Raw genomic sequence first — 24500 nt, 5'->3', positions numbered from 1 at the left:
GGTCAGTAAGCAGTATTATCAGATCTTTAGGAACATAAATGCTGGCAAAACATGGGGTACAATTTTACAGTACAGGTTACAGCTGTTATGAATGAGAAAGCCTGGGATGGCAATGAAAAACTGAATCATGTGTTGCACTGCAAGCTGGAAGTGAGGAGCTCTTCTCAAACTTCCAAAAACGGGAAAGGAGATGCCTTTTGTCCATTTGGACACAATTTGAAGCCCACTAACTTGTAGAGTTTTACTACCTAAACTGGAAGAGCTACTCAACACAAACACAGACCTCTGTATGAGGAGCAAGGTGTTAACTAGTGTAAATGTCACAAACATACTGAAACAAACATGTATTTGTCTCTGCTTGATAACACACACACAAAGAACCCAAAAGAAAAGAGCACAGAGAGAGATTTGTACTAGATAAACAAAATGCATTTAAAACCCAATCCTAAAAACAATTAGTGTAAACTGGAGTCCTTGCAACTGCCATCATGAAAACCAAGTGAGCAGTTCAGTTCATCTGTGCTGCTCTACACAGCAAAGATGATTCTGTGACTATTGTTGTGGGAAGAGGAAGGAAGAGCTGAGAGGAGAACTCAAATCCTACAGACATTGAAACAACACAACTGATCTTTTCCCTTTGAGATACACATTTACAGTCACTGACTTCAAAACACAGTAATATATTCATTCTCCAGCTATTCTTTCTTTTGGGAAAGGAGCATTACATAGACAACTACATGGATTTTATATTAGTTCTAAATTCTGATCTACAATTAAATCTACCTCCTTGTGACAGCTGCTGATGAACATGCTGGGAAAAAAATTGGGTCTTGTCACTTCTATTACTAGTCATGCTGGTGGAATGCGAACAAGTAGGCACTTGACCAACATAAATGCAGAATTTATCTCAAAACTTTAAGTGAGTTCAGTGTGGTGGAGACCAGGCTTCTGATTTATGGCCTCTTATATAATAACCCTTGAATAACCATCAAAACTGTAACTTCTCTGTTCAGCTTCACAGCACTAAGATCAATATATCATTGATATACATTAGCTGTTTACTCACTCAAGAACTATTCCGATTTTACCTCAGCAAAGGTGCTGAAATTGTGATGCTGTATTTCAACTGCTAAGCAAACCCAGTCACAACCTTCCTTCTCTCACCTCCAGCACTGAGCCTTTTTTATCTGGTTGCTAACACCGGGCTCGCCAATCAAGCCGGGATGACAAGCAGCGACTTTCTGCTGAGCAAGCGTAGCGTCAATGATGTCTCAAGAAGCAGCTGGGCACTACAAGAGCTGCACCATGCTGCCTTACTCATTGACAATCTTTATTACACTAAGATCATTCAGGAAAGCCAGTGTCCTAGCTGTTTTACTGTTTTAGGTTGTGCCTTTTAATTTAACAGTTACACTGTAACACAAAACACACTCTCGGTAAGCTGTGAAAACAAAAAGGTGCAGATTGCCTTATAACATGTTAAAAGCATTTGCAAGATGTTTTAACATGCAGTTACATAAAAGGATACACCTTAGGAAATTATTTTGCTGCAGAAGCTGAAAAAACAAGCAGATCAAAACCAAACCAAAGCTCCACAGAGCGGTACAAGTGATTTATTCATCAGTAACTTTTTTGGTGAGATTGTTCTAATTCTTCACAAAACCATTTAATGTACTGTAGGAATGACTTATTTTCTTTTAGAAATGCATATTTTAGTCACTACATACACCTATGATCACAAGCATACAAACAGTAACTGAAGAGAATGAACACACAGATAAATTTAACATCTATCAGCAGATCAGAGCGCTGTGTTTTCAGCATTATCACTCTAAAGAGTAACTAAGAAGTTATAATAAGCAGATTTGTTTATTTTAAATCTATAGCTAGTTATGTGTAATAAAGAAGAAAATGGATTTGAGACAGATTGAGTATGTAGTAACCTCTGAACAGTGATGTTGGTAAATCAAACGTTGAAACTTTTCTCCAATCTTTTTTTTCTTATGAGAGAAGCATTGAGAAAGGGAATCCTCACACTTTTCACTTGTACAAAAGAGAATGGTGTTCAGATTTATAACACGACTAGGCTGAACAAGCATAGGGGTTGGAAGGGACCTTTAGAGATCATCCAGTCCAACCCCACTGCTAAAGCAGGTCCCACCTAGATCAGGTCACAATCCTAAAACAGTTTTATCTGTATGGAAACAGAACATGCTGTCCTGTTTTCCCATTGAAAGAAAAACACACAGTGGATGCATGTGAAAAACAGACACTCACTGAGCAATGAGAGTGAAGCATAAATTGGGGGAACACATCAGGAAATTTAATCTGACAGACGTATGTAACAGATGCAAAAACATGGAACACGTTAAGTCAGTCCCACAGCATCAAGTGCAATTTGTCATAATCCACATAAGGAACATATAATTAAATGAACTATAGAAATGAAGTAAAACCACAACATGTGAGAGTCACACACATGCAAGTTTCTGCAACTGAAACTGCTGGTTGCAAAGAAGAGACATACATAGAAAGCAAAGCTTGGGATAGAATTTCCTCATATGGTTCATTTACAAAGAAGGAACTTCCAGCAGTTTGGTGGGAGAATAATATTTCAAAATGGACACTCAGACTCTCCAAACCAAATGCTGACATAGTGTGAAAATTGCACCTCACGGGGTGATCACCTCACCTGATCCAGCACGATGATTTCATCTGCATCCACGACCGTTGACAACCTGTGAGCAATGAAAACCGACGTTCGGTGTTTCACCATGTCCCTCATGGCGTTCAGAATGTTCTGTGAGATTGAGAGACAGACAAGCTCTTACAACGCTCCTAGGTGGTATAAAGAGAAATAAAATGCTGTCTGGAAATATGTAAATTACTGGAAATAAGTTTTGAGGAACATCTCCTGTACTCCTATAGCTTCTCAATAAGAATGAAACAGCTGTGGGCATCTACAGAAAAGACAGAAGAACCCCAAGCAGGAAACATCTGTGCCTCTGATTAAGTCCTCAAGCTGCAAAAAAAGTCTTGTATCCACAGGAAAATGCAGAAATCCCAAGGAACAAAGGAAGAGAAACGTTACTTAACTTCAGGAGAAACTTCCCCGTGCAGCCATGCCACGAAAGCAACATGGAACAGCAGTAAAGGCACGTGAAAATAATGAATCATAATAATGATACTTTCCCAACAATGAAAGTTCATGAAGAAAATCCCTCTTAGAAACACGTCAACATGAAAGCAATCCTGAGAATTATCCATCTATCCACTGCTTCCTTTGTGAGCAGTCTTCCCAAACTGCATTCAGAATCAAGCAGCACTAAGTGGGAATTTCTGCTCCCTCTACAGTGAAGTGTCCACTTGATTTTCCCAAAATACTCTTGCCTTTGTCACAAAACTTTGTCAGACTTATTTTCATTTTCTGTTTTCCAAGTGCAGTTCTGCTGTGAAACCTTCAGCTTTGTTTATGATTCTTACAAGAAACACAGCAAAACAGAAGTGCAGAAGATCCAAGCAGTGTTCTGTAGAACTGCCCATGTTACGGACACTTCTGGCCCGAGGAAGCTGCACTATATTTGAATGCTGTACTATATAGATGTACAGTTTGTACTCTGGTTTCTTTGTATCTGGAAAATGAAAGTAATGAGTGATTACAAGTCAATAAATTTGCTCAATAAGCTGCATAAGTGAACAGAAACACAGCTCTAGCTCTAGTTTTTTATGACATCAGTTTGTGAAATGACTGCTGGTGCAGAGAGTTTTGTGTTTAAGCAAAGATGTAATGATGAAGCCTGGTACAGTTGCTGTGGTAGTGTCATGACATCTATGTCACAACACTCTGACGTGTCACAGCCCTTCCTCAGAAATGAATGCAAATTAACAGCAGTACTTCAGGTTACACCTACCTGATTTGCATCTCGGAAAGATGCTGCACAACAAACAAGAGCTTTTCTGTTCTGCTTTATGTCAGAATTATTGATAAGACATTTTGAATGAATATCAGATGCCATCTAAACACCTTTTAAAGTAGATTGGAAAGCTTCAGACTCGATGGCCACATGAGGTATTTGCAACACTTTCAAGAGACTAATGTTTTATGGTGAATGGGACCTCAAAAGTGTAAAACAGAAAATACATCCAGAGACAGAGCTGATATTCTTCACTGTGTCTGAAGGCAGACAGACCCAATATCTCTGCTTCAGTCTTTAGGAAAAGGGTTTTGGTACAGGATTTCTTAATAACTACACCAGGAAAACACATGACACAAATCTGGTAAAAAAAGTTAGAATTCTGAGAGGAAAAGAACAAGGGAAAACCATCAGAATGAGATATGATTACACCACTTCAGTTCTACATTCCTTTTCTTCTCCCCATTTACCTCTTCTGTTATTGAGTCTAAAGATGACGTGGCTTCATCATAGAGAAAAATCAGCGGCTCCTTTAACATTGCTCTAGCAATTGCAACTCTTTGCTTTTCTCCTCCTGAAGGGGTAGTTGGAAGAAGTTTAAACAAAACAAAGAAGATTAAGTTACAATCATTATACTCTACATTCAACAGCAGACATCATTGGTTTGGGGGTTGATTTTTTTCCTCCCTTTAATATCTATCTCAGTTGCCTCTGATAAAGGTCTGTACATGTTACATAAAATACCCTTCAAGTTTCTGCTCCCTGGTAAATCCAAAGTGATTCAAGATTGCTTATCCTTTTCTTAAATGACATATGCTACAAGGCAAGAGCATTGTACTGGTAACTAACAATGATGTACAGTAATTCACTCTATACACCAGGGAGTGTGAGCTCTTTTACCTCATCTAAGCTATGCCCTGAGCAATAACTTTACATACATCCTGTCTTGTCTCACAAATAAACAATGCTCTGTCCATGCTTGCTGTATTTGCTTTCATCTATTTTGTACACACATTTTTTTTCTTTCAGGCCTCTCCTTTCAATTCATCTAAACTTCCACTCTGAAATGGCCCAGATTTGTCCATACCTCACAGCAACTTTCTTTAAGAACACAACTGACGTGGTGCTGAAATACTCCCTCAATATACAATTCATTGCCTGTTGGTTTCTGATGTAGCTAAGTTTCAGACTAGTTGCCTCCTTTCACAATTCTCACAGCCAACATCTACTCAAGAATAACTTTGGACAACTTTTACAGACAGGAAAACAGGTGCATTTGAGAACTTCAAATCTGCTAAACATTTGGTATGCAATGCAAACATTTCACATTTGTGCACTTGTCCCCCTTTGTTTTATTCAAAACTTCAAAACATGCCATTTAATATCACTGTGTTCTTGTTAATGTTCCATTCCTAGCAGGACAGAACATGCTTTATTAAATCATTTAAAAGGCTGATAATAATGCTGCAGTTCAAATTTGAAACTGTCTTTGGCAGAACTCCGTAGCAATCAGATATGTACCATTTACTCAGTCTATTTTAATATACTCTCCCTCTCTCTTAAAGCATGCTCAAAACTCATAGCTTGACAATATCCATATTTGAAAGACATGCTACAATAACAAATTCCAAGGTCTTTCCTTACATTTGTAGGCTATCAACTTGTTTCATGCTTTTCCCAACTCATATTCAGGACAGCAATGCATTAACCATTTTCCTCACAGAGTTGAGGGTTTGGGCTGCTACAGCTCTCTCTATTACACATCTGTTATAACACACTGAAATGGATTCTACTTGAAAAAATCAAATCAACTTGGTTTTCATTATTTACTTCTAATGAATCAATCATGGAGATGAGTAAGAACTGCACTAACTGCTTACTTCACCACTTAAACTCATAGTTTCCTATTAATATTTGGTTTTCTATATTAATATTTAGCCTTACAGTTATGTTAAATTGTAAATAAGCTAAAACAAAGCTAAGCATGCATTGAACTTTGAGGTAGCAAAAGGGATACAAAGAATGTACCTGAGAGCTTGAGTCCTCGTTCACCAACCTGAGTGTTGTAACCATTTGGCATTCGGAGGATGGCATCGTGGATTCCTGCCAGCTTTGCTACTGCATACACATCTTCTGGTGTTGCACCAATATTGCCATAGAGCAGATTGTAATAAATAGTATTATGGAAGAGAACAGCATCCTACGTTTATGGAAAGAATATTTCACAAGAAACCAGGAACAACAGTTTAAAAACCATCCCCAATCCATGGAAGAAATCAATACAGAACAGCTTCTATTTTTCTACAAAGCCTGAAGGAAAAATGTATTTGGGTATATTTCTTTTCCCCAAAAATGGGATTAATACATTTTGTATCCTAAATATATATGTCATGAATACTTTTACCACTTTGCTAACTCATTATGGGTGGTAATCAACTATAGTGCTAAATCACTTAAAGCTGGAGGCAGTTTCTTAGCTTAAACACATTTCAGAAATTGGATCTACATGATGATGCACATAAAGCCATAATATTACCTGGGGGAAAACACAAAAAACCCAAGCAGCATGGTGATTTTCTAAAGAACTAGACAATACCACTGCATTAGGATTGGCCTTATTAACCACAATATCATAGTACTACAAATTATGGAGTATTTGAGAAGAATTAAACATGGCATACCTGAGGTACCACTCCTATTGTCTTTCTCAGGCTTTCCAAACTGACATCTTGTATGTTCTGTCCAGCAATGTAAATATTTCCTTTCTGAGGTTCATAGAAACGAAATAATAATCTCACAATTGTGCTTTTCCTGAAATTGACAAGAATTCAAGCTAATGTTACATCTCTGATTTGCCATTCACCATCTCCAGACAGAACCGATGTCACCAACAAAAATAATAGAAAGCAAATCAAGGACAAACACACTTAAACAAAATGCTGCATCACTGATTGGTGTATTTAGTCCATTTACCCACCCTGACCCACTACCTCCTACAATGGCCACTTTCTTTCCTGCAGGGACTTCAAAAGACACTCCAGCAAGAACCTTCTGCCCCTCAAGGTATTCAAAATGCACATTGTCAAAGGCGATGGCAGCAGTCTGTGGTGTGATCTGCAGCGGTGGAGCCAGCTCTTTGTCCTAGTAAAAGAAGGGTAGCACTTTATGTGCTGCCTGGACAGTATCTCAAGCAGTTCAACAAGCTGAACAGTCCATTTCAGTGCTCAGGAAGGAGGCAACACAGACACTCCAGCAGGGATATGTTGAAAATAATTATAATCTGCCACACAAGTAAGATTGGTTTGTTTCTCCTTTTCCCCAAAGAAGGTAAAAATTGCTGCTGTAAACACTCTGCTTCACAACTTCTTTTGCAGTAATAAATTCTGCATCATTAATTACAAATAAAAACTCGAGTACAAGGCATGAATACTTAACAAAAATCTTAATATAGCTTCTGTAAAGCAACTTTTGTTCTCTCTAAAAGGTTCTGCAAGAAAAAAAAGCAGCTGCTGTTGCACTAACTGCACTTAAAGAAGAGGCAGAATAGCATCCTTACACAACACCTTTCTTGAATAGAAATTAAACCTGGAAGGTAACAAACATGATGAAACGATGCCATTGTCAGAAAACAGCCCTATTAAACATCCAGATACCTTAAGAAAACAAGCCTCTACTTACTTTAATTTTGGTATCTACACTGAGAAGTGTAAACAAGGTATTCATATCTATAAGTGCTTGTCTTGTCTCTCTGTATACTGTTCCCAGGAAGTTTAGGGGAAGAGAAAGCTGGAACAGCAATCCATTCACCATTACTAGATCTCCAACAGAAAGGCTGCCTTAAGACAAAATGGATGAGAGAATAAGGAGACTTGAAGGGTTGTCTTGTTAGGAAGCACCAAAAGATTTTAAAGAAATCATCAAGTCAATAAGATCTGGTTCCTTTTATCCCATTTCTAAACCCAGGTGTTAAACAGCAAACACAACACATTCTCAGAAGATCAGATTTTACATAGGAAGGAGCCTGAAACAAATGGCAATGTGTGTGATGAGCTATCACATCAACAATAAGTTAATGAAAACTAACCCCTCTATTAGAAACAAGTTAAAGGAGAGTCATTTTTAGCTTATAGACAGATGAGTTACCTGCAACAATGCCCTGGCTAGCAAGCACCATGATGGCTGTTAAGCCAACACTAAATATAGCACTCTGTCCAAAATTCAGGAGAGCTAAAGTAGAGGTAGTCTTCAGGGAGGCATTTTCATAGGTCTTCAAGAATTCATCATACCGTTGGGCCTCATACTTTTCATTATTGAAGTACTGGGACACACACAAAAAGAATAACTGTTATAAACATACTAGACTGTAACATTCAGTAGAAACATGCTACATGCAAGCCCTTTCCAACACTTCTAACAACTAAAGAGAAGATATAAAAGATTGGTCTGTGAAGACAAAAAACAAGAACAAATCACAACACATTCTGCACTGGGAAAGGAGACATCATGGAGATCCCTCACCATACCCGTGTTCTAGTAACACTGGGTGATTGCTTTGCAGAACTTCTGATTAATGCTAAAACCAGCTGCCACTAGATATTAAAAGACAAAAAAGTTCATGTCCTCTATGTACTAGAATATCCTTGTTACTGTGACAGAACTCAGAACTTCATGGATTACTCCTCTGCTCATCTTTCCAGTTCTAGTTCTCCACAATTAAAAGAAGCATAACATAAGCAAGAGCCTGGACAATTTCAAAGCTGTCCACAGGATTATTTTTAGTAGTAGCAGTAGAATCACCAAGGGAGACTTGTTCTCTCCTGTGAACATTGCAATGGTGTGCTACAAACCCCAATAGGTAATTCAAACCAGTACACATGCTCATTTGAGAAGTTGCAGGCTGACATTTTGCAAACAAGCGAAGCTTCAAGACTCTGAGTTTACATAGTGCAGAAACTGATGGTCGAGGCCATTTGGTCAGGAAAACTTCTCGCTCTTTATTAGCAAATAGATTTTTCCAAGCCCCACTAACAACTTTGACAATGCTCTGTCTATTCAAATGAATAATGTTTTAAACACAAGCTATCACTCCAAATACGTAGCCCTATAAAAGATGACTTACTTTCCTTAGTTTGACAGAAGAAAGACAAAGAGCCTAGCAGTAAAGACTGGCCTTACCTTCACAGTCTCGTAATTCAGTAGCGAGTCAATTGCAGCATTACCTGCATCATTATCTGCTTTGTTCATTTCTATTCGAAACTTAGTCCTGGAAAAAGGTTTCATATAGTCAAGAGTTTGGGCTGAGGCAACACTGAAGCACCCTGATGAATCTAAGGACATGCCTTACCTCCACTGTGTGACTCCTATTGTGAATGCTGCGTAGGTTCCCAGTGTCCCCAGAGTTACCAAAGCAAACTCTGCACCACATTTGTAATACTAAACATAAAAGGGAAAAAAGTCATGCTCAAAACTGTGATAGTTTAGTCCAAAAGAAGAACTCTGAACGTCCCTCCCAACCCACTCTCTGCTCTGAACAGTTAAAGATTAAATACAGGCATAAACTCAAAAAGGAAAGTAGTAGGGAGAGGGATATACACACAACGTTGGAGGAGATAACCAAGAGCTAGAGTACAATGTAATATTGGAAGTTATTTTTGGCATTTTAAAACATAAACGTTGCTGATGTTTGTGATATCATCACAAGTATCTGTCTGCATGCTTTTTGGGTGGATTTTGAAAGAAAGCTGAAGACCAGAGCAGAAGAAATAAACGGCCTTGCAAAAAGAAAAGCCTTAAGTTGAGCTTATTAAACTAAAAACCTGCAAGGAGAAGCCTATTTTCCACCAGACAATCTTCACTTCTAAGTTCTGAGTAAGAAAAGACCAGTACTCAGAAGAGAGCCAATAAACACTCCCTCCTCTGTTCTCAGCACAATAAGACACAACACTCCTGGACACCAGTATCCTGCTTCCTCAACGGTTACCCAGACACATTTCACACTTCTGTGCAGAGTTTACTTCACAGAATTCATCCTTTTCAACAATTCTGAAGAAAAACACTAAAAACCACCCACATCAGCACCACTGGCTGAAGACATGTGAAAACAATTTCAAATAAGCAGATTTAAAGCAACTAATATTTGAAAACTATAGATTGTTCTCCTTAGCAGCAGCTGCTTTCACAACCATCTTATGAATTCTATTAGTATTAATGCTCAGTAGACTTTGGTAAATCAATGTATTATTCTTAAATGAGACAATTCCAGCTCATGAATAAACAACACTTACCAGAATTCCACTGACTAGAGCCACTTCAAACATGGTAGGTCCCAGATTAAATACTAAAGCACTAAGAACAAAACTGATGCCTCTTGTTCCCCTGTCGATGGTTTTTGACAGAGCTCCGGTTTGCCTACTTAGATGGAACGCCAAATCCAGGTTATGAAGGTGCAGAAAGACATTCTTTGCTATCCTTCTGATTGAATTTTGAGCTACTTTCCCAAACACTGCATTTCTAGCTTCATTAAATAATGCTGCCCCAGCTCTTGAGATACCATCTGAAAAAAAGGAGAAAGTTTGCACAATGAAAACAGTTGTACTTCCATTTTCCCTTCATGCATGAAATCACATTACACTCATGCTTTACATAGTTCCAATATTTTTAGTTGAAAGATAACTTATACTTAATTGGTCTATAACTTATGCTTATTTATGGTTTATAAACCATTGTGCACACATTTCACATCAGTTTCTTCTGCAGCTGCTTGTAAGAAAGGGGAGTATTTATAATCAAGAATCATTTTTCTAAGCAGTATTTTAGTTTTTAATTGGAATACCAGAAGCAAGGTCACAGAACACTGGGAGCAGACATCAACACAGAAATAATCCATCCTAGGTGCTTAGCAGCATGAAGGTCAGCAGCTCTGCTCTGCTCTCCCACTCCCTCACTCCAGAACCTTCACACTTGTCAACAGAACTGGGAATAGCACTTACAGCCAACGAGAACCGCGGTGGCCACAGTGGCCACTGTGTTTGGTGCATCACTGAGGTTGAGGACGTTTCCAGATATCTGGTTGAGGCTGTCTACTGCATACTTAAACATGAAGGGAACCAATATATTCATGGCCTAAAAGCATAAGAACATCAATTAGTCCATATGCATTAACACATAACTTTTTGCTCTACTGATGCATTTAGTTCTGAACCCCTTGCACGAGTGAGATGTCTCTCTTGATTTCAGGCATACACAATATTCTCCACACTGTTAAGTCTTTACTCCTGGGACTGCAGAGTCTGTGTCTCTCATGGGCTCCTTTTAAATATCAGTTTTTATCCTAAACGAATTGTATAGTGCAAAGGCACTTAAACTGAGGCTGAGTGCTCAATGCAGCAACAGCAAGACTAGGAAATGAAGCAGGCAACAGACCTTCTATGATAAATACTCACAATGCTACTAAATTATGTCATCACTCTTGGGGATACTGGCAATATGCAGGATGAAGAACTTACTCTCACAAAAGAAACAACTCAACCACATGTTGCTAACACCAGGTGAACTGAGATTATTAAACCAAAGCTCTAGACAAGTCAGAGAAATGAAGCTAACCTCTCCTTTATCTCTTCTGACTTAATATTACCTTAGTATTTAAATAATTCTTTCCATTTGCAACACCACTATAAACATAAATATCTACATTAACCCCAGCACCTGGCACAGCAGCACAAAACATTTTCCCATACAGTGGACAAGACATTACAACTGACTTGAAAAATACGAGCTTTCAAACCAACTATGAAAGTCAGATCCACAACCTGGCATATGCTATGTCAATGGCTAATTCTGTGAGATCACCAGAACCCAAATGCACCTCCTCTAATAGTTGAGTCCCCTCTACATGCAAAAAGCAAAACAGCTAGGTATGTAATGGATTGACTTGGAGGGTTTTTGTTTGCACAACTGTAGCATGAGGAAATACAGAAAAGCTTGAAGACAGCGTAACAATCTGAAATTCCATTGTTACATCACTCGCACTAACAAGAAAAAAGGTTCTCTTCATTTAATAGGATTCATTAATTCAGACTGCTTCTAACTCTGAAGTTGTGCAAATAAGATATACAGGTTTTTTAGCATCTCAAGAGGTACATTAAGACCTATAATCTTATAATCATGGCAGCTGTTAAAATACTTTACAGTGAGCTGACTTTGCTTAAAGTTAGGGGTATTTCTTCCAATATTTGGGAAAAAAAAATGTGAGTAGATGACAAATTATTTTACATGAGAAGAAACAAAAAACCCAAACAGATTGACAAAGATATTTCATCTCTCTCCACCAAATGTTTTGTATAGGCACTTAGATCTCAATTGTATTTAGGGACGTCTGTCAGAGCTGAAAGCCTAGTGAAAAAACTGTAAATTAACTGGATAAAACTAGGTTTCAAGTGAAAGGAGTGGTAAAATCTTTCATCACTTCAGTCCAAATTCAAGTTGAAGACAAGCTTTTGGTAATTACAATAACTATCCCAGTATCAATTATTCCCAGAGTTACAAATCACTGTAAGTGGCAGAAGACTGGTACTTCACCAAGAGAGGAAGATTTGAAAACACTTCTTTTAACTACAGGATCATTGAAAAAAAAGTTGTTTGGTCTATTTTTTCCCATCTGTATTGTTTATTTTTTTTAACTCCTGTTTTAGGCAAAGATTTAAAATGCAAAAGAGGAAGGAATCTATTTTCTCCTCTTCTCCCCTGTGTCTCCCCTATGAAATACACCAAGCAGGTAAGAGTAAAGACAAAAAAAGACTGCCTAATTCTCAATACAGAATCATCTAGATAACTTTTGAGAGAAGACAGATGAGGTGTGAGGGTGTGTAGGTGAGATTACTACAGGTTAGTTTGTGACTGAAAAAAGTGCTGAAAGATCAGGCCCTACTTCAAATACATTCCTCTGAAATGTATCCAGTCTGAGCATCATTCAGCAGCAGCTCCCCTTTTAATAGGTTGGAATGGAGGAAATCTCCATTTAAAAAAACGACCTGAGGATAGCATTATCTGCAGAAAGCCAACAAATACTATCAAAGCAGCAGTACACACTACTGTCTGGTAACTTCAATTACACACAGCAGCCGAACAGGTTACTGCCATCACATGCTCAAACCTTCAGCACAAAGCTCACAAAGAACCGAGGATGCATTAACAGAGATTTTGCATCTTTACAATACCGAAATTCAAATCCCCACCCCCCTTTCCAAGTATAATAAAGCCCCACTTTGCCATCAGAGTTATTGAAACTCAATTTTTGGCCAGCATTTTGTTCCTGAGAAAGATGAATATACTACCCAGTGTGTTACAGTGATGACCATCACAACAAAGTGCAGGTTTTCCTGGGAGAAAACTACTCAGCAGGAAATTAGAGTATTGTAATGCAGATTGTCCTGATTTGCTGCAGATTCTCACAAATCCCTCTCTGCAGGGATTTTACTCTTCAATAGGCTAGGCTACACTACAGGTAGTTTAGAAATAGAACTACAGATATATTTTAAAGTCCATTTAAAGAGAGGTATTCTTTAAACTGCAGTTCTCCACTCGCAATTAATTTAACTGGTAAGAGCCAACAATTTTGCAGAAATGTCTTCTTTTACATCAATATAATTCTACCCAATAGAGTTTTAAATGAAATTTAAAGCCTGGTCTCAGGTTGTAGTTGTTCTGTCTCCTGGAGGGTAAAGCTTGAATAAGAACAAGGCAGCATGGTATTGCATTTCATTAGCAATCAAAGCCAGTCTTTTTTTGTTTAAATTACTGGAAAGCAAAGTTAATCTGACAAAGTTTATAGCAAGAGAGATGAGTGGCCATTATTAGAAACAGACCTTTCCTACTCAATTTAAGTCAATGAGATCATGTTCACATGAATAGAAACAAAATTTCAGCCTTCTACATAATCTCTCAGCTATGTCTTCAGTAGCCGAGGTTTGCTGGCACAGAACAAAAAGCTTGAAGCACACCTTGGTGCAGTACGAAAAGCTACCATGCAAACAACTTTATTACACAATATATAGGTGTCTCTCCCTCTTCCTAATCATAGAATGGTAGAGGTTGGAAGGGACCCTTTAGAGATCATCCAGTCCAACCCCCCTGCAGAAGCAGGGTCACCTAGATCAAGTCACACAGGAACATGTCCAGGCAGGTCTTGAAGACCTCCAAGGAAGGAGCCTCCACAACCCCTCTGGGCAGCCTGTGCCAGGGCTCCCTCACCTCACAGTGAAATAGTGTTTTCTTATGTTTAAGTGGAACTTTTTGTGTTCCAGCTTCATCCCATCACTCCTTGTCCTGTTGCTTGCTACTGTAGAAAAAAGTGCTGCCCCAACCTCCTGACACCCACCCTTTAGATATTTATAAATGTTAATAAGACCCCCCCTCAGTCTCCTCCAGACTAAACAGCCCCAGTGCCTGAAAGCCTGATAACAACTGTCATTGAAAGAGCCTTTTAATAGAAATTTGTACATTTGATATTTATAGTTTTGAATTAATAGCTTATCTTTGCCTGAATTTACTGGAAAGCAAATAGAGCACCTCTGAAGTCACCTCAACTCAATGGCCCACGTTTAACAGCACGTTATACTGTAATGCATCATGCTTAAATGAGTTTAAACATTTTTTTAAATGACTGTGCTGTTTTAAGTTGACAATGTATCATCATCTCTATTCCCTTGTGGGACTACTTTACTTTTAAGGCAAACAGCCTTATCTTTCATTTTGCTCTTTCCTGTATTTCTCGCTTAATAAAGACGATAAATTAGTGACAGGCTGAGCTCCAACAAGATAAAACTGGTCTACGGTGAACTCTCCTTTTGCCAATAATTCAATGAGAAACATTGACATGAAGATGACTGAATTTACCTCTAGACCAATACAAATGTACACATCCAACAATTCCATTTGTGGAAATATAAACAGAAAAGTTCATCCCTCTTGCAGGTAAAACCACTAAAAGAACCTTCCAAATGAGGTCCAAGGGAGGCAAAAAGCATCTGGCTTCACGCTTTCTTCAAATTTAATAATGATCCAAACCACCCTTTTTCCAGGAAGAGAAAAAAAACACCTTTTAAAAGTACTTTTCACCTGAAATATCTCAAAACGTATTTATTGGGGAAGGTGACTAACTGTAGACATCAAGATCACTTAGTTCTTCAAGAAAACTCCCTAAGAACGAGGGGTCTGTAGACAAAATTCATAATAAGGATATAAATCCTTCAGATGCAGACAAGTTCACAGCAAACAAAGAAATCAGGCCAGGCCTGCAATGAGGAGAAAGATATGGTGGTATTCTTCTGCTGACACAGTGGTAATAGCAGAGAAACTTGAACAGACTGCTTGTGTGGTCTATCAAGTACATTGTAATTAACCTCAGAGGCCATCAGAACAAAGGGCTCCCATATGGGATAATGAGGAAACTGCACGGGATTATACATGGTACAGGAGAGCTACAGGTAAACTAATTTGTATCTCATTTTCTCTAGGACAAAGTGACTTTTAGTTTGCTCTGGAAGAAAAGCTGATGTTCAGGGCTCAAAGACAGGACAGACTTACTACAGCTCTGTAATAAACCAGTGCATGTCAGTTATGCCACAAAAGCTATGTGCATATTTAGCATGTGTGAAGCATGAAGCAATTAAAAGACATTTACACAACAAAGGAACAGTGGACATAGCTCAGGTGATGAAGGGCAACTTGTTAACTTCTAGTTATTCAGATATGTTTGAGTTCTAACAGAGTTTTGTTATGACAGAAACAGAGCAAACCAAAGAACATTAGCAAAGGACAGCTAGAAAACATCTCTGATTCCACCCCCCCAAGCCAGCTATAAGATATACTCTTCAGAGAGCTTGCTGGGTGTTTTCCCAATGAAATCCTTGTTTGCCAAAACAAACATTCTCACAAAACATTTCTGCTGTTCAAGGCATCTCTTAACACCCGGGCAAAGCTCAATAGGTTTTCTGCATTGCTTCTGGGAATCTGCTGTGGACATCAGAGCTTCCAGGCTGCCTTGTACAGAATCTAAAGTAGGAAATTTGAGAGAAGATTTGAGATATCCACACACCCAGCTACCTCCCCAAAGTGCAATTAAGTGATTTTCTGATAGGGGGAAACATCTCTCTCTCCTAGTAGAAATATAATAGCTATAATAGCAAACACAGAGCTATTTGCAAGAGTCAGGCATCTTGGCCATCAATTTTGTTTTCATGACACCCCAGAAAGCTGTTTGAAACATTAAAGGTGAGGTATGCTGCTGCCACATGCAGGATTAGATTCTGGGATCATCTTCTCCATCATATTCATATAAATTAAGAAAGGGAAGAGCAGAAAAGAAAATAACACTCCAAACTTATTTCAAAATTACTTTCAGATTATCTTTACTAACAAGAGACTTTGAAGAGAAAGTGAGTTAGAAGAATTTCCATATCCATCTGATTAACTGGGTATTAAACATGCATCACAAAACCTCAACAAACCAAGCATGAAATCAGTTATTCATTATTGTGAGGGCAACTGCACAATATACAAGCCAAAACAACTAGCACCTGCATTTTGGGCAGATAGTTTCCCAAGCAGTTTAACACATAATCAAAAGCACTGCTGCCTATTTTGCACAGGCATACAAGAAGAGAGGAAGTTTACTTGTATAGACATGCCACACTGCACGTTGTCACCTGTGTTATCAGCAACACCCCCGAAGAGCAGCACAAGCCAAAACAGCACCAGCTAGCACCTGATAGATTGCTCAGGAGACAGAGCTGCAGACCAAAAGATTGGCCTTTCTTCTTCAGCTTGAATAAATGAGCCTATTTCTCTTCCAAGCACTCTTCTTTTAACACCTATCTGGCAGAAATTAGTTTCTTCTGTCTTTTTGTAATATGGCCACGTTGCTGAATGTTAATAAGCTGCTAGTGCAATTAGCTTAAGTGCTAAAACTCACTGCTAAGTGGTGTCTATTTTAGCTGATCCCAGCAAGATACTAACATTAGCTTTAAGTTTGGTAAAAATCACCCTACTTAGAAGCAATCCAGTGGAGCCATATGTCTCAAAGGAACTTACTCCCAATATTTTGCAATCTTTCTTTTCTTTTTTTCCCCTAAAAGCAAACCAGTTTTTGCACAAAGTTAACATTTGGTCTTCTGAACTATTTCTACAAGATCTGCACTAAACTTGAATTATAACCTCTGATTATCTGTGGAAAGCTTTTGCATGTTTATTTCTCTCTAAGAACAAATAAACACTAACTTTGTTGCAGGCAAGAGTATAAGAGATCCTTTCACTCGATGAAATAAAGACAAAAGTGACCCTCCACTTCATCATCAAAAGAAAAACTATTGGAATAAAGGCAGAGTTCAATATAAAAGCAAGTAAGTTATACAGTTTCTTTTTGCACAAGGACACCAGGGGACTCCTTGAAGCAACAGAAATTCCCCTGTCGTCTCACAAATATCACTACAAGACTGGAGCTCCTATCCTCTTTTCCACAGTACAGAAAGACTTGTGAGTAGATACCCCCACACTGCTCAATTCAGAGTTGAGAATAGGCACAAAGCCTTAAAGAAATTCCATTTTATCGATACCAAATGACACAAGCTATTATTTCTAATACTTTATGCTCCTCATACAGGAAATGGACATCTTAAGACTATAAAAGCTCTTAAATAATAAAACAGAAAATTAGCCCTTGTATGAACTCAGATGAATAATAACAATACAATGAATAACTGTTCTTACCTTTGCACTTGCTAAAAACCCCAGAGATATGGCTACTCTGGCTCGCAGGTCGGGTCTGTCTTTGGGCCACACATAAGACAACATTGCTCTGATAATCTTTTTGGCATCTATATCTTTCAGCTATGGGAAAAAAGAAAAGCAAAGGCATGGCATTACAAAGAGACACCAGGAATGAAAATAACAGTATAAATAAGAATGAATTTTATACATTTGGACATTGCACAATGTTTGAGACTATGGCTGCATGTTAAAATTCCAAGTTTCTAGGTTTATACCCACAATGTGCAGTGAAATCAGATGAACTGTTCTTAATTCAGGTGTCCTCAAGAATGTAAGTATATCTAGCTGTAAATGAATACAAAGCCACAATCCACCACAGAACAACTAAACTGACCCTTCTTTTTCATGTTCCCAAGATTTCTGTACAAAATGTGAGGGCCTGGTATTTCTTTGTAAGCTGTACATTCTGCAGGGGGGCTGGACTAGATGATCTCTAAAGGTTCCTTCCAATCCTACCATCCTATGATTCTATGATAACTAATAATGTCAATTATTAATGAATCCTTCAAACAGGTTCTCCTCCAGACCTCAGTTTTGCTCTCAACATGACCACAATTAAGTTAACAAGTACTCTTGAGAAATGTTAGGTTTTGGGTTGTTTTTTACTGGGGGAGTTGTTTGGGGATTTCTGTTGCTGGTGGGTTTGGTGATTGTATTTTTTATATAAATATAGGTTATTTTACAGATGGATAGATGTCTGTATCACACTTGAGATCTATTCCACTAAACTCCCAAGCTAAATACACTATCTGATGGCTAAACCACGTTACTCTATCAAGAATAAGAGCACATGCAGTAACACACAGCACAAATAACCCCAGAGCAGTCAACATGGAAAAACAAGTTAACTTGAAAGACATGAACGTTATCAAAAGCTGAAGGGAGGCAACAAGCAGCAGCTAATCTCTTCATTTCAGGCAACATTATGTAGTCAGGAGGGGGGTTAAACAAAAAGTTCACCCACACCTTTTAAAGATGACTTTTCATTGCAGAAGTCAGTAGAAAGGGGAAGTATTGCAATGTACTTTCATCTTTCTCTCACTAGATTGTGTAATGTAAATGCTCTGTCCTTGGTTCTGAGAATAAAACGAATTAGAATAGAAACTCTCTGTTCAGGTGCAGCATGAATGAGCAAGAAAGGAGAGTTCTGTTGAAAGGCAAGATCGCTGAGGCAACCAGGGAAGCCAATCCTATAAATGCAAGCTTTTCAAAGTACTGGAAAATTTGCCTCTGTGTTTCTCGTCATAGCCCCAAAGAAAATCAAAGGACAAGAGATACTTTATTTTGTCAACAATTGCAAATGTACTGGAGAATTACATAGGACAAGCACATTTCAATCAACATAAAAAAAAAAATGGTTATAAGGAAGAGAGGAGGCAAAACTGTTTGGTTTATGTCCTACCCATTCAGGAGATGGAGTTCTCTGCTGCAGCATATCAATCTTTCCATTTTAGCCAAGGATATGCATAAACAGCAGTTCAGATATTCAGAAAATATCTTTGATCATCACTTACAGGTTAAAAGTAAGTTAAAAAAAATGATGTCACATTAACACAAAAGATACTAGTGCCACCAGAGCAGTTCTAATTACATGTTGCTATTGCCTAGTCAGACTTTGCACAAAAAAGCTATTAAAAAGAACAAAAAACATTGGCTGCAAACAAGGAATCTTATTCTGTTTCTTCATGGCTCTGAACAGTGACAGAAGTAAATCTGTTCAGAAGACAAGTCAGAAGGCAGCCAGTCATTTGCCAAAGGCCTTGCAAAGTAACAAGAAGCAATATCAAAGAGGATGCAAAATGCACACATATTACATCAAAGTTTACCATGAAATAAATGCTACCCTTGTACAGAAACGTAAGTTGAGAATGGTTTAAGTATGCAAGTGACAACATTAAAAAATAAAATGAGCAATCTGTTTAATAGACCCAGGCCCTTTTTTGTTTCTCTGTGGTACATAAAAAGGTTAAGGCATTTGTTTTACCTCCTTTTAAGTGGCAGTAACGTTTTATATTTTCTTTCAAGGTTTATTTCTACAGAAATGGAAGGGAAGGAAAAGTATTATAAATATAATATAGTCAAGAACTAAGAAAAAAAGCCTTTTCTTCTTGTTGAATGCATCATGCTTTTAAAACAAATACTGAAGACTATTTGCAACGGAACGAGCATTGAACATCTTCCTGTGCGCCCCCCCCCCGCCCCATCCTATCCAGGTTCTGGATCTTTTAAAATACCTAAAGAGGTCAAAAAAGAAAGTTATTATTTCTCTTCACAGTCTCCAAGATTGTGTATTGCCAAGCATGCCTCAGGCTGACCCTGGGACCTTACAGATAAGCCTATGACAGAATGATGAGCTATCAGAAGCATGATGAGAGGAAATGCTAGTTTGACTAACATTTAAGCTGTCATTGCTGATGAAGAAAAAAAGGCTTGGTTCTGGCTCCCTGTGTATTCAAAAGCACAAAGCTGTATCATCCTCTTTACTGTACTAGCACAAGCTGTCTTAAATCTACACGAGGTTATTCTCCAAATCACTAACAGCTTGCTTCCTCCCCTGCTTTCTCCTCTTTTTGCAGCACTTAGTTGTACAGCTCCAGCCTATTTGGAAGCAACTCTGGTGCTTCATGAAGTATCTTGATGAACTGATTTGGTTTATGAAACTGGCAGAAAACTCTTCAGTGTTTGTTTCAGGGTTTTGTCTCACTGAAGAGAGTTAAATGTACAAATTCAGTAGCAGGAGAAAATGCACGTCTGAGAACAGAACTCTTTTCTTCCTTTTAATAGCAGGAGGCATTTAGATTGTTTCAGTCCATGGTATGTAGCTTGCTGTGAGGAAAGCAGCAGCAGTTGTTTGGGAAAGGAGGAGGTGTTCCCACTGTTTGGACATGTTATTTTTCAGTTAGATCACTTCACACTAGCTCACCATCTGACCATACAGTGACTTACACAGCAAAACATCAAAGTGAGGAAGGAGGTAGGATTCCTTTTTCAGTTGCCTTATCAGCTTAAATAAATGCCAAACTAGGACCTGAATCTTCCTTCCAAACTTTGAGGAAAAAAAAGTACTTAAGTCTTCTGTCTTTGTACAGTCATCCCTGCACTGAAAGCAAGCCATGACTAGCAAACTAAATAGCAACGGAGTGAAAAGTGAAATGGTGGTAGGGGAAGGTTAATTATCAAGGCTTCATCATGACCATCAGTCTTGCCATAAGAAAGTAATATATGTTTGCTTAACAACAGGTCAGGCACCATAGTTTGTACTCCCGTCCTGCCTACAAAAGACTAACACAGAGAGAAAAACAACAAAAGATGGTAAAAAGTAACACTGGTTTCAGTTTCAGTATTCAGCACATCAGCTACTGTTGCAAGTAAAAATTACTTCTGTAAAAAAAAAAGTAAGCTTGTCTCCTAGTTACTTGTGAGATGATGGTAACATGCCCCTCACACTCTGTGTTTACTCTTAGTATTCAGTTCTGTACCCCCTGAAGCTGCTGTAAAAGGGGCAATTCAAAACACTGGTCCCAAAGTCAGTTTCCAGAATGGTCAGACTGGTTTGTCAAAAACACTTGGGAAGTGAGAAAGGTGTAATATAGCTGACAAGTATCATCTGCAGTTTCCTAAGAGCCTAATCCTAGGGGAAAACATTCTTACATGGTAAATTGGGTGCCAGTACTTTCATGCACTGAACACAAGTGCAATTACTGCACTTCTAACACCAGGTTTCTTTCCCTTTGTCTTTGTTACGAATTTCTTGGCTTCTGCACCCAATGTTACTCTTTGTTTCTTCCACTCTTCACGCATTTCATCTCATCTACAGCTCATTCTTGCTGATTCTCCTGGACAACTCTTAACAGCTGGTGTTTGTTTAGTCAGACAACAGCCTGAACAGATAATGTCCTATATTAACTACATTATAGCTCCTTTTATTGGAATAAAAAAGTCAGGCTATTGGCTTATACAGGAATAGCTGCAAGTAATGGGTGAATGGAGAATGCCACTGGAATATTTACACTGCTTAGCAGACTAAAACAGTGTCATCTGGCATGAAAATTTCTGGCTAACATATTCCTAGTGGGTTTTAGTGTTAAGGAACATCTACCATTCCTTAAAATTACTGGCAGTTTGGTAAACAGAACCTTCCATTTCCTTTCTGACCAGAGAAAACACTGAAATTTAAATTTTTCAATGCTGCTGAACTGTAGACCTTTGAAAAGTAGGAACTCCAAAGAAAAAACACAATGATTAAACCTGTAATACCTATAATGATTAAATAGATTTACCCTGGAAGTTGCCCATCAGATGTGAAGGGGTGCAGTTGCAATGTGTCTGCATTTCAGTTAATAGCTTTCTAAAGAAAGAATAAACAGCTCCTTCTGGCATTTCTGGTGATAGGTCAGTAGTGAAGCTGAGTCTGTGAAATGGATTTGCATGCAAATGAATCATATGAGGGTGAGTTTGTTCTATGTGTGTGTGTCTATATATTTATAAATCTTTTCCATGGAGTTGTGAAAAATGAAGTTGTAAGAGCAAAACAAGAATTCAGCCTATCAGCATACTCAGGCAAACAGAAATTCTAGTAGGGAAAAACCCACAAGAACAAATCAACCAAGAACTAGTCACCACAACAACAATTCAGGGAGTAATACTCTCCTCCCATTTACAGAAATACAATCCATATTAATTCTATTGCATAACACATCCAGTTTGTCACAAATGTGATCATCACTAGTTTTAGGAAGATCCCAACCACGTTTGAACAAATTACAATCGTCACACAGCATCATTCTGCAAACACACAAAGCATCAGAAATAAGTTTGCAGAGGAAGTGAGAAAAATAAAGTTACATAAACTCAAGAGCTTTGATTTTGCAATTTTAATCAGGCACAGTTGTTTTAACCAAAAGCTTCCCTTGTTTCTACCTGTAATCATTTGGTCTAATAAAAGATACTCCTTCTCCTTACATACCTATCATAATTATTTTAACATGCTTCCTGAATATAAATACAGTCAAAAGGTATCAGATGCATTAACATTAAACCCAAGTAAAAATACAGTTTAATTACTTCTCCCCAGCTTCAAGTGCAGTTTTACCAACTGATGCATTAACTTGTATCCACAAGTTGATTTCCACTATCCTGCATGTCAAGTCACAGGCAAACACCAGTCACAAATGAGAAGAATAAACCACAATAAATTACAATGGAACATACATTCCATGAAAAAACATCTAACATCATGCAGGACAATTTTCAAGGAGTGTGTGACACTAAGACTGTATTTTTAATAAAAAAACTGAAGCACTTCAACACAGTTATTACAAACATTTGGTGATTTAAGGACTGGTAAGCCTACACTGACAATTAAACAGCATATCTTCTGCTACAGTATTCACATCTCTACCAATGCAGTTTTTCAGATTGGGTAGTGGTGGTGGTGAGATCACATTTTTAATTTAAAAAGAAATACTAATTAAGCAATTTTTACCCCTTCCTTTGGGTCTGTGTGAAGCCCTCCACCTGCGTGACCATGCCAACACATTCTCTTTTCTATCAGTCGCCACCTCGGGAGGATCTGTGTGAAAATGAAAAGTCAATTTGCAAGAACCTCAGGAAACGTACATGGAAAAAGCAAATGAAAGAAAATGTACTGGTCTGTTTTCCCCTCCCTCATCCTCCAACTGTATCAGCTTGCTTTAATAAAACATACGACCTCTCTCTAAAAATTTTGCCTTGCTTAAGGAAATAATAGTAAGAAAGAGACTATACATCTAATAAAGAGCATGTTCCAAGCAGCCAGGAGGTAATGGTAACACACACTGAGGTTTTAGAGCATGTCCTGAGACAGTCAACAAAGCTGGTGAAGGGTCTAGAGAACAAGTCTTATGAGGAGTAGCTGAGGGAGCTGGGGATGTTTAGCCTAGAGGAGGCTGAGAGGAGACATGATCACTCTCCACAGCTACCTGAGGGGAGTTGTAGTGAGGTGGGGATCAATCTCCTCTCTACTAGTGAATGATAGGACATGAGGAAATGGGCTCAAGCTGCACCAGGGGACGTTTAGATTACACATCAGTAAGAACTTTTTCACAGAGTTGAAATGGGCATTGGACAGGCTGCCCAGGGAGGTGGTGGAGTCATCCCTAGAGATGTTAAAACCCATATAGCTGAGGGGTATGGGTTAGTTTAGTGATGGGCCTGGTAGTGTGAGGGTGGTGGTTGGACTGATGATCTTAAAGGTCTTTTCCAATCATAATGATTCTGTGATAACAGAGCCTTAAATATTTCAGTTACAAAGACACATGAGAAATGGACTAAAGAACACAGAAAAGGTACTGAAGCTTTGGACAGTATACTCAGGCACATTAATGTATAAAGTAGAACATATCTAAGTAATAATATTCTTCCCATGTATGCAAAGGCTAACTTCACTGGGGCAACACAAACAGATAAATCCACACTTCAGGGGCCACAGGACATGTACAAGTTACCCCAGCCCCTGCTGTGATCCACGTACAGCATGTGCAGGTGCAGAGATGAAAAGAACCTGCTTTTTAAAAACAAATGTGTGGCCAAGACTCCCTGCTAAAAAAACACAGAGAAAATGTCTGAGCTTATTAATGCATGTTGATGTGCTAAAAAACGACAACTCACTACTGACTAGGCAACTCTCCAACTTGAATTTCCAAGTGCCTGCCACACACTATGGGGTTAAAGCTTTTTGAAAATAGGCCTTCTTTTTTTTTCTGAAGTATTTGCTACCTAGTG

At 38.4% G+C, this 24500-nt stretch overlaps 1 protein-coding gene across 3 annotated transcripts in view; it reads right to left on the bottom strand.

Annotated features, from left to right (window-relative positions):
• Window positions 1–24500, bottom strand: part of ABCB7 (ATP binding cassette subfamily B member 7) — a 47421-nt gene that overhangs the window by 4118 nt on the left and 18803 nt on the right. For all 3 annotated transcript variants that reach the window (XM_062006329.1, XM_062006327.1, XM_062006328.1), the window contains exons 3-15: window positions 23224–23310; window positions 17679–17798; window positions 10904–11036; window positions 10199–10467; window positions 9259–9347; window positions 9090–9177; window positions 8058–8232; window positions 7593–7750; window positions 6892–7055; window positions 6596–6725; window positions 5943–6114; window positions 4385–4488; window positions 2693–2800 (exon numbers count right to left, since the gene is read on the bottom strand). In XM_062006329.1, coding sequence (XP_061862313.1) covers window positions 2693–2800; window positions 4385–4488; window positions 5943–6114; window positions 6596–6725; window positions 6892–7055; window positions 7593–7750; window positions 8058–8232; window positions 9090–9177; window positions 9259–9347; window positions 10199–10467; window positions 10904–11036; window positions 17679–17798; window positions 23224–23277 — 1764 coding nt within the window. In that variant the 5' untranslated portion in view covers window positions 23278–23310. The remainder of the gene's footprint in view (window positions 1–2692; window positions 2801–4384; window positions 4489–5942; window positions 6115–6595; window positions 6726–6891; window positions 7056–7592; window positions 7751–8057; window positions 8233–9089; window positions 9178–9258; window positions 9348–10198; window positions 10468–10903; window positions 11037–17678; window positions 17799–23223; window positions 23311–24500) is intronic.

This window comes from Colius striatus, chromosome 13 (genome assembly GCF_028858725.1).
Source record: "Colius striatus isolate bColStr4 chromosome 13, bColStr4.1.hap1, whole genome shotgun sequence".
Lineage (NCBI taxonomy): Eukaryota > Metazoa > Chordata > Aves > Coliiformes > Coliidae > Colius > Colius striatus.
The sequence above is the reverse complement of the archived record's forward strand: the minus strand, read 5'-3'. Positions and strand labels throughout refer to the sequence as shown.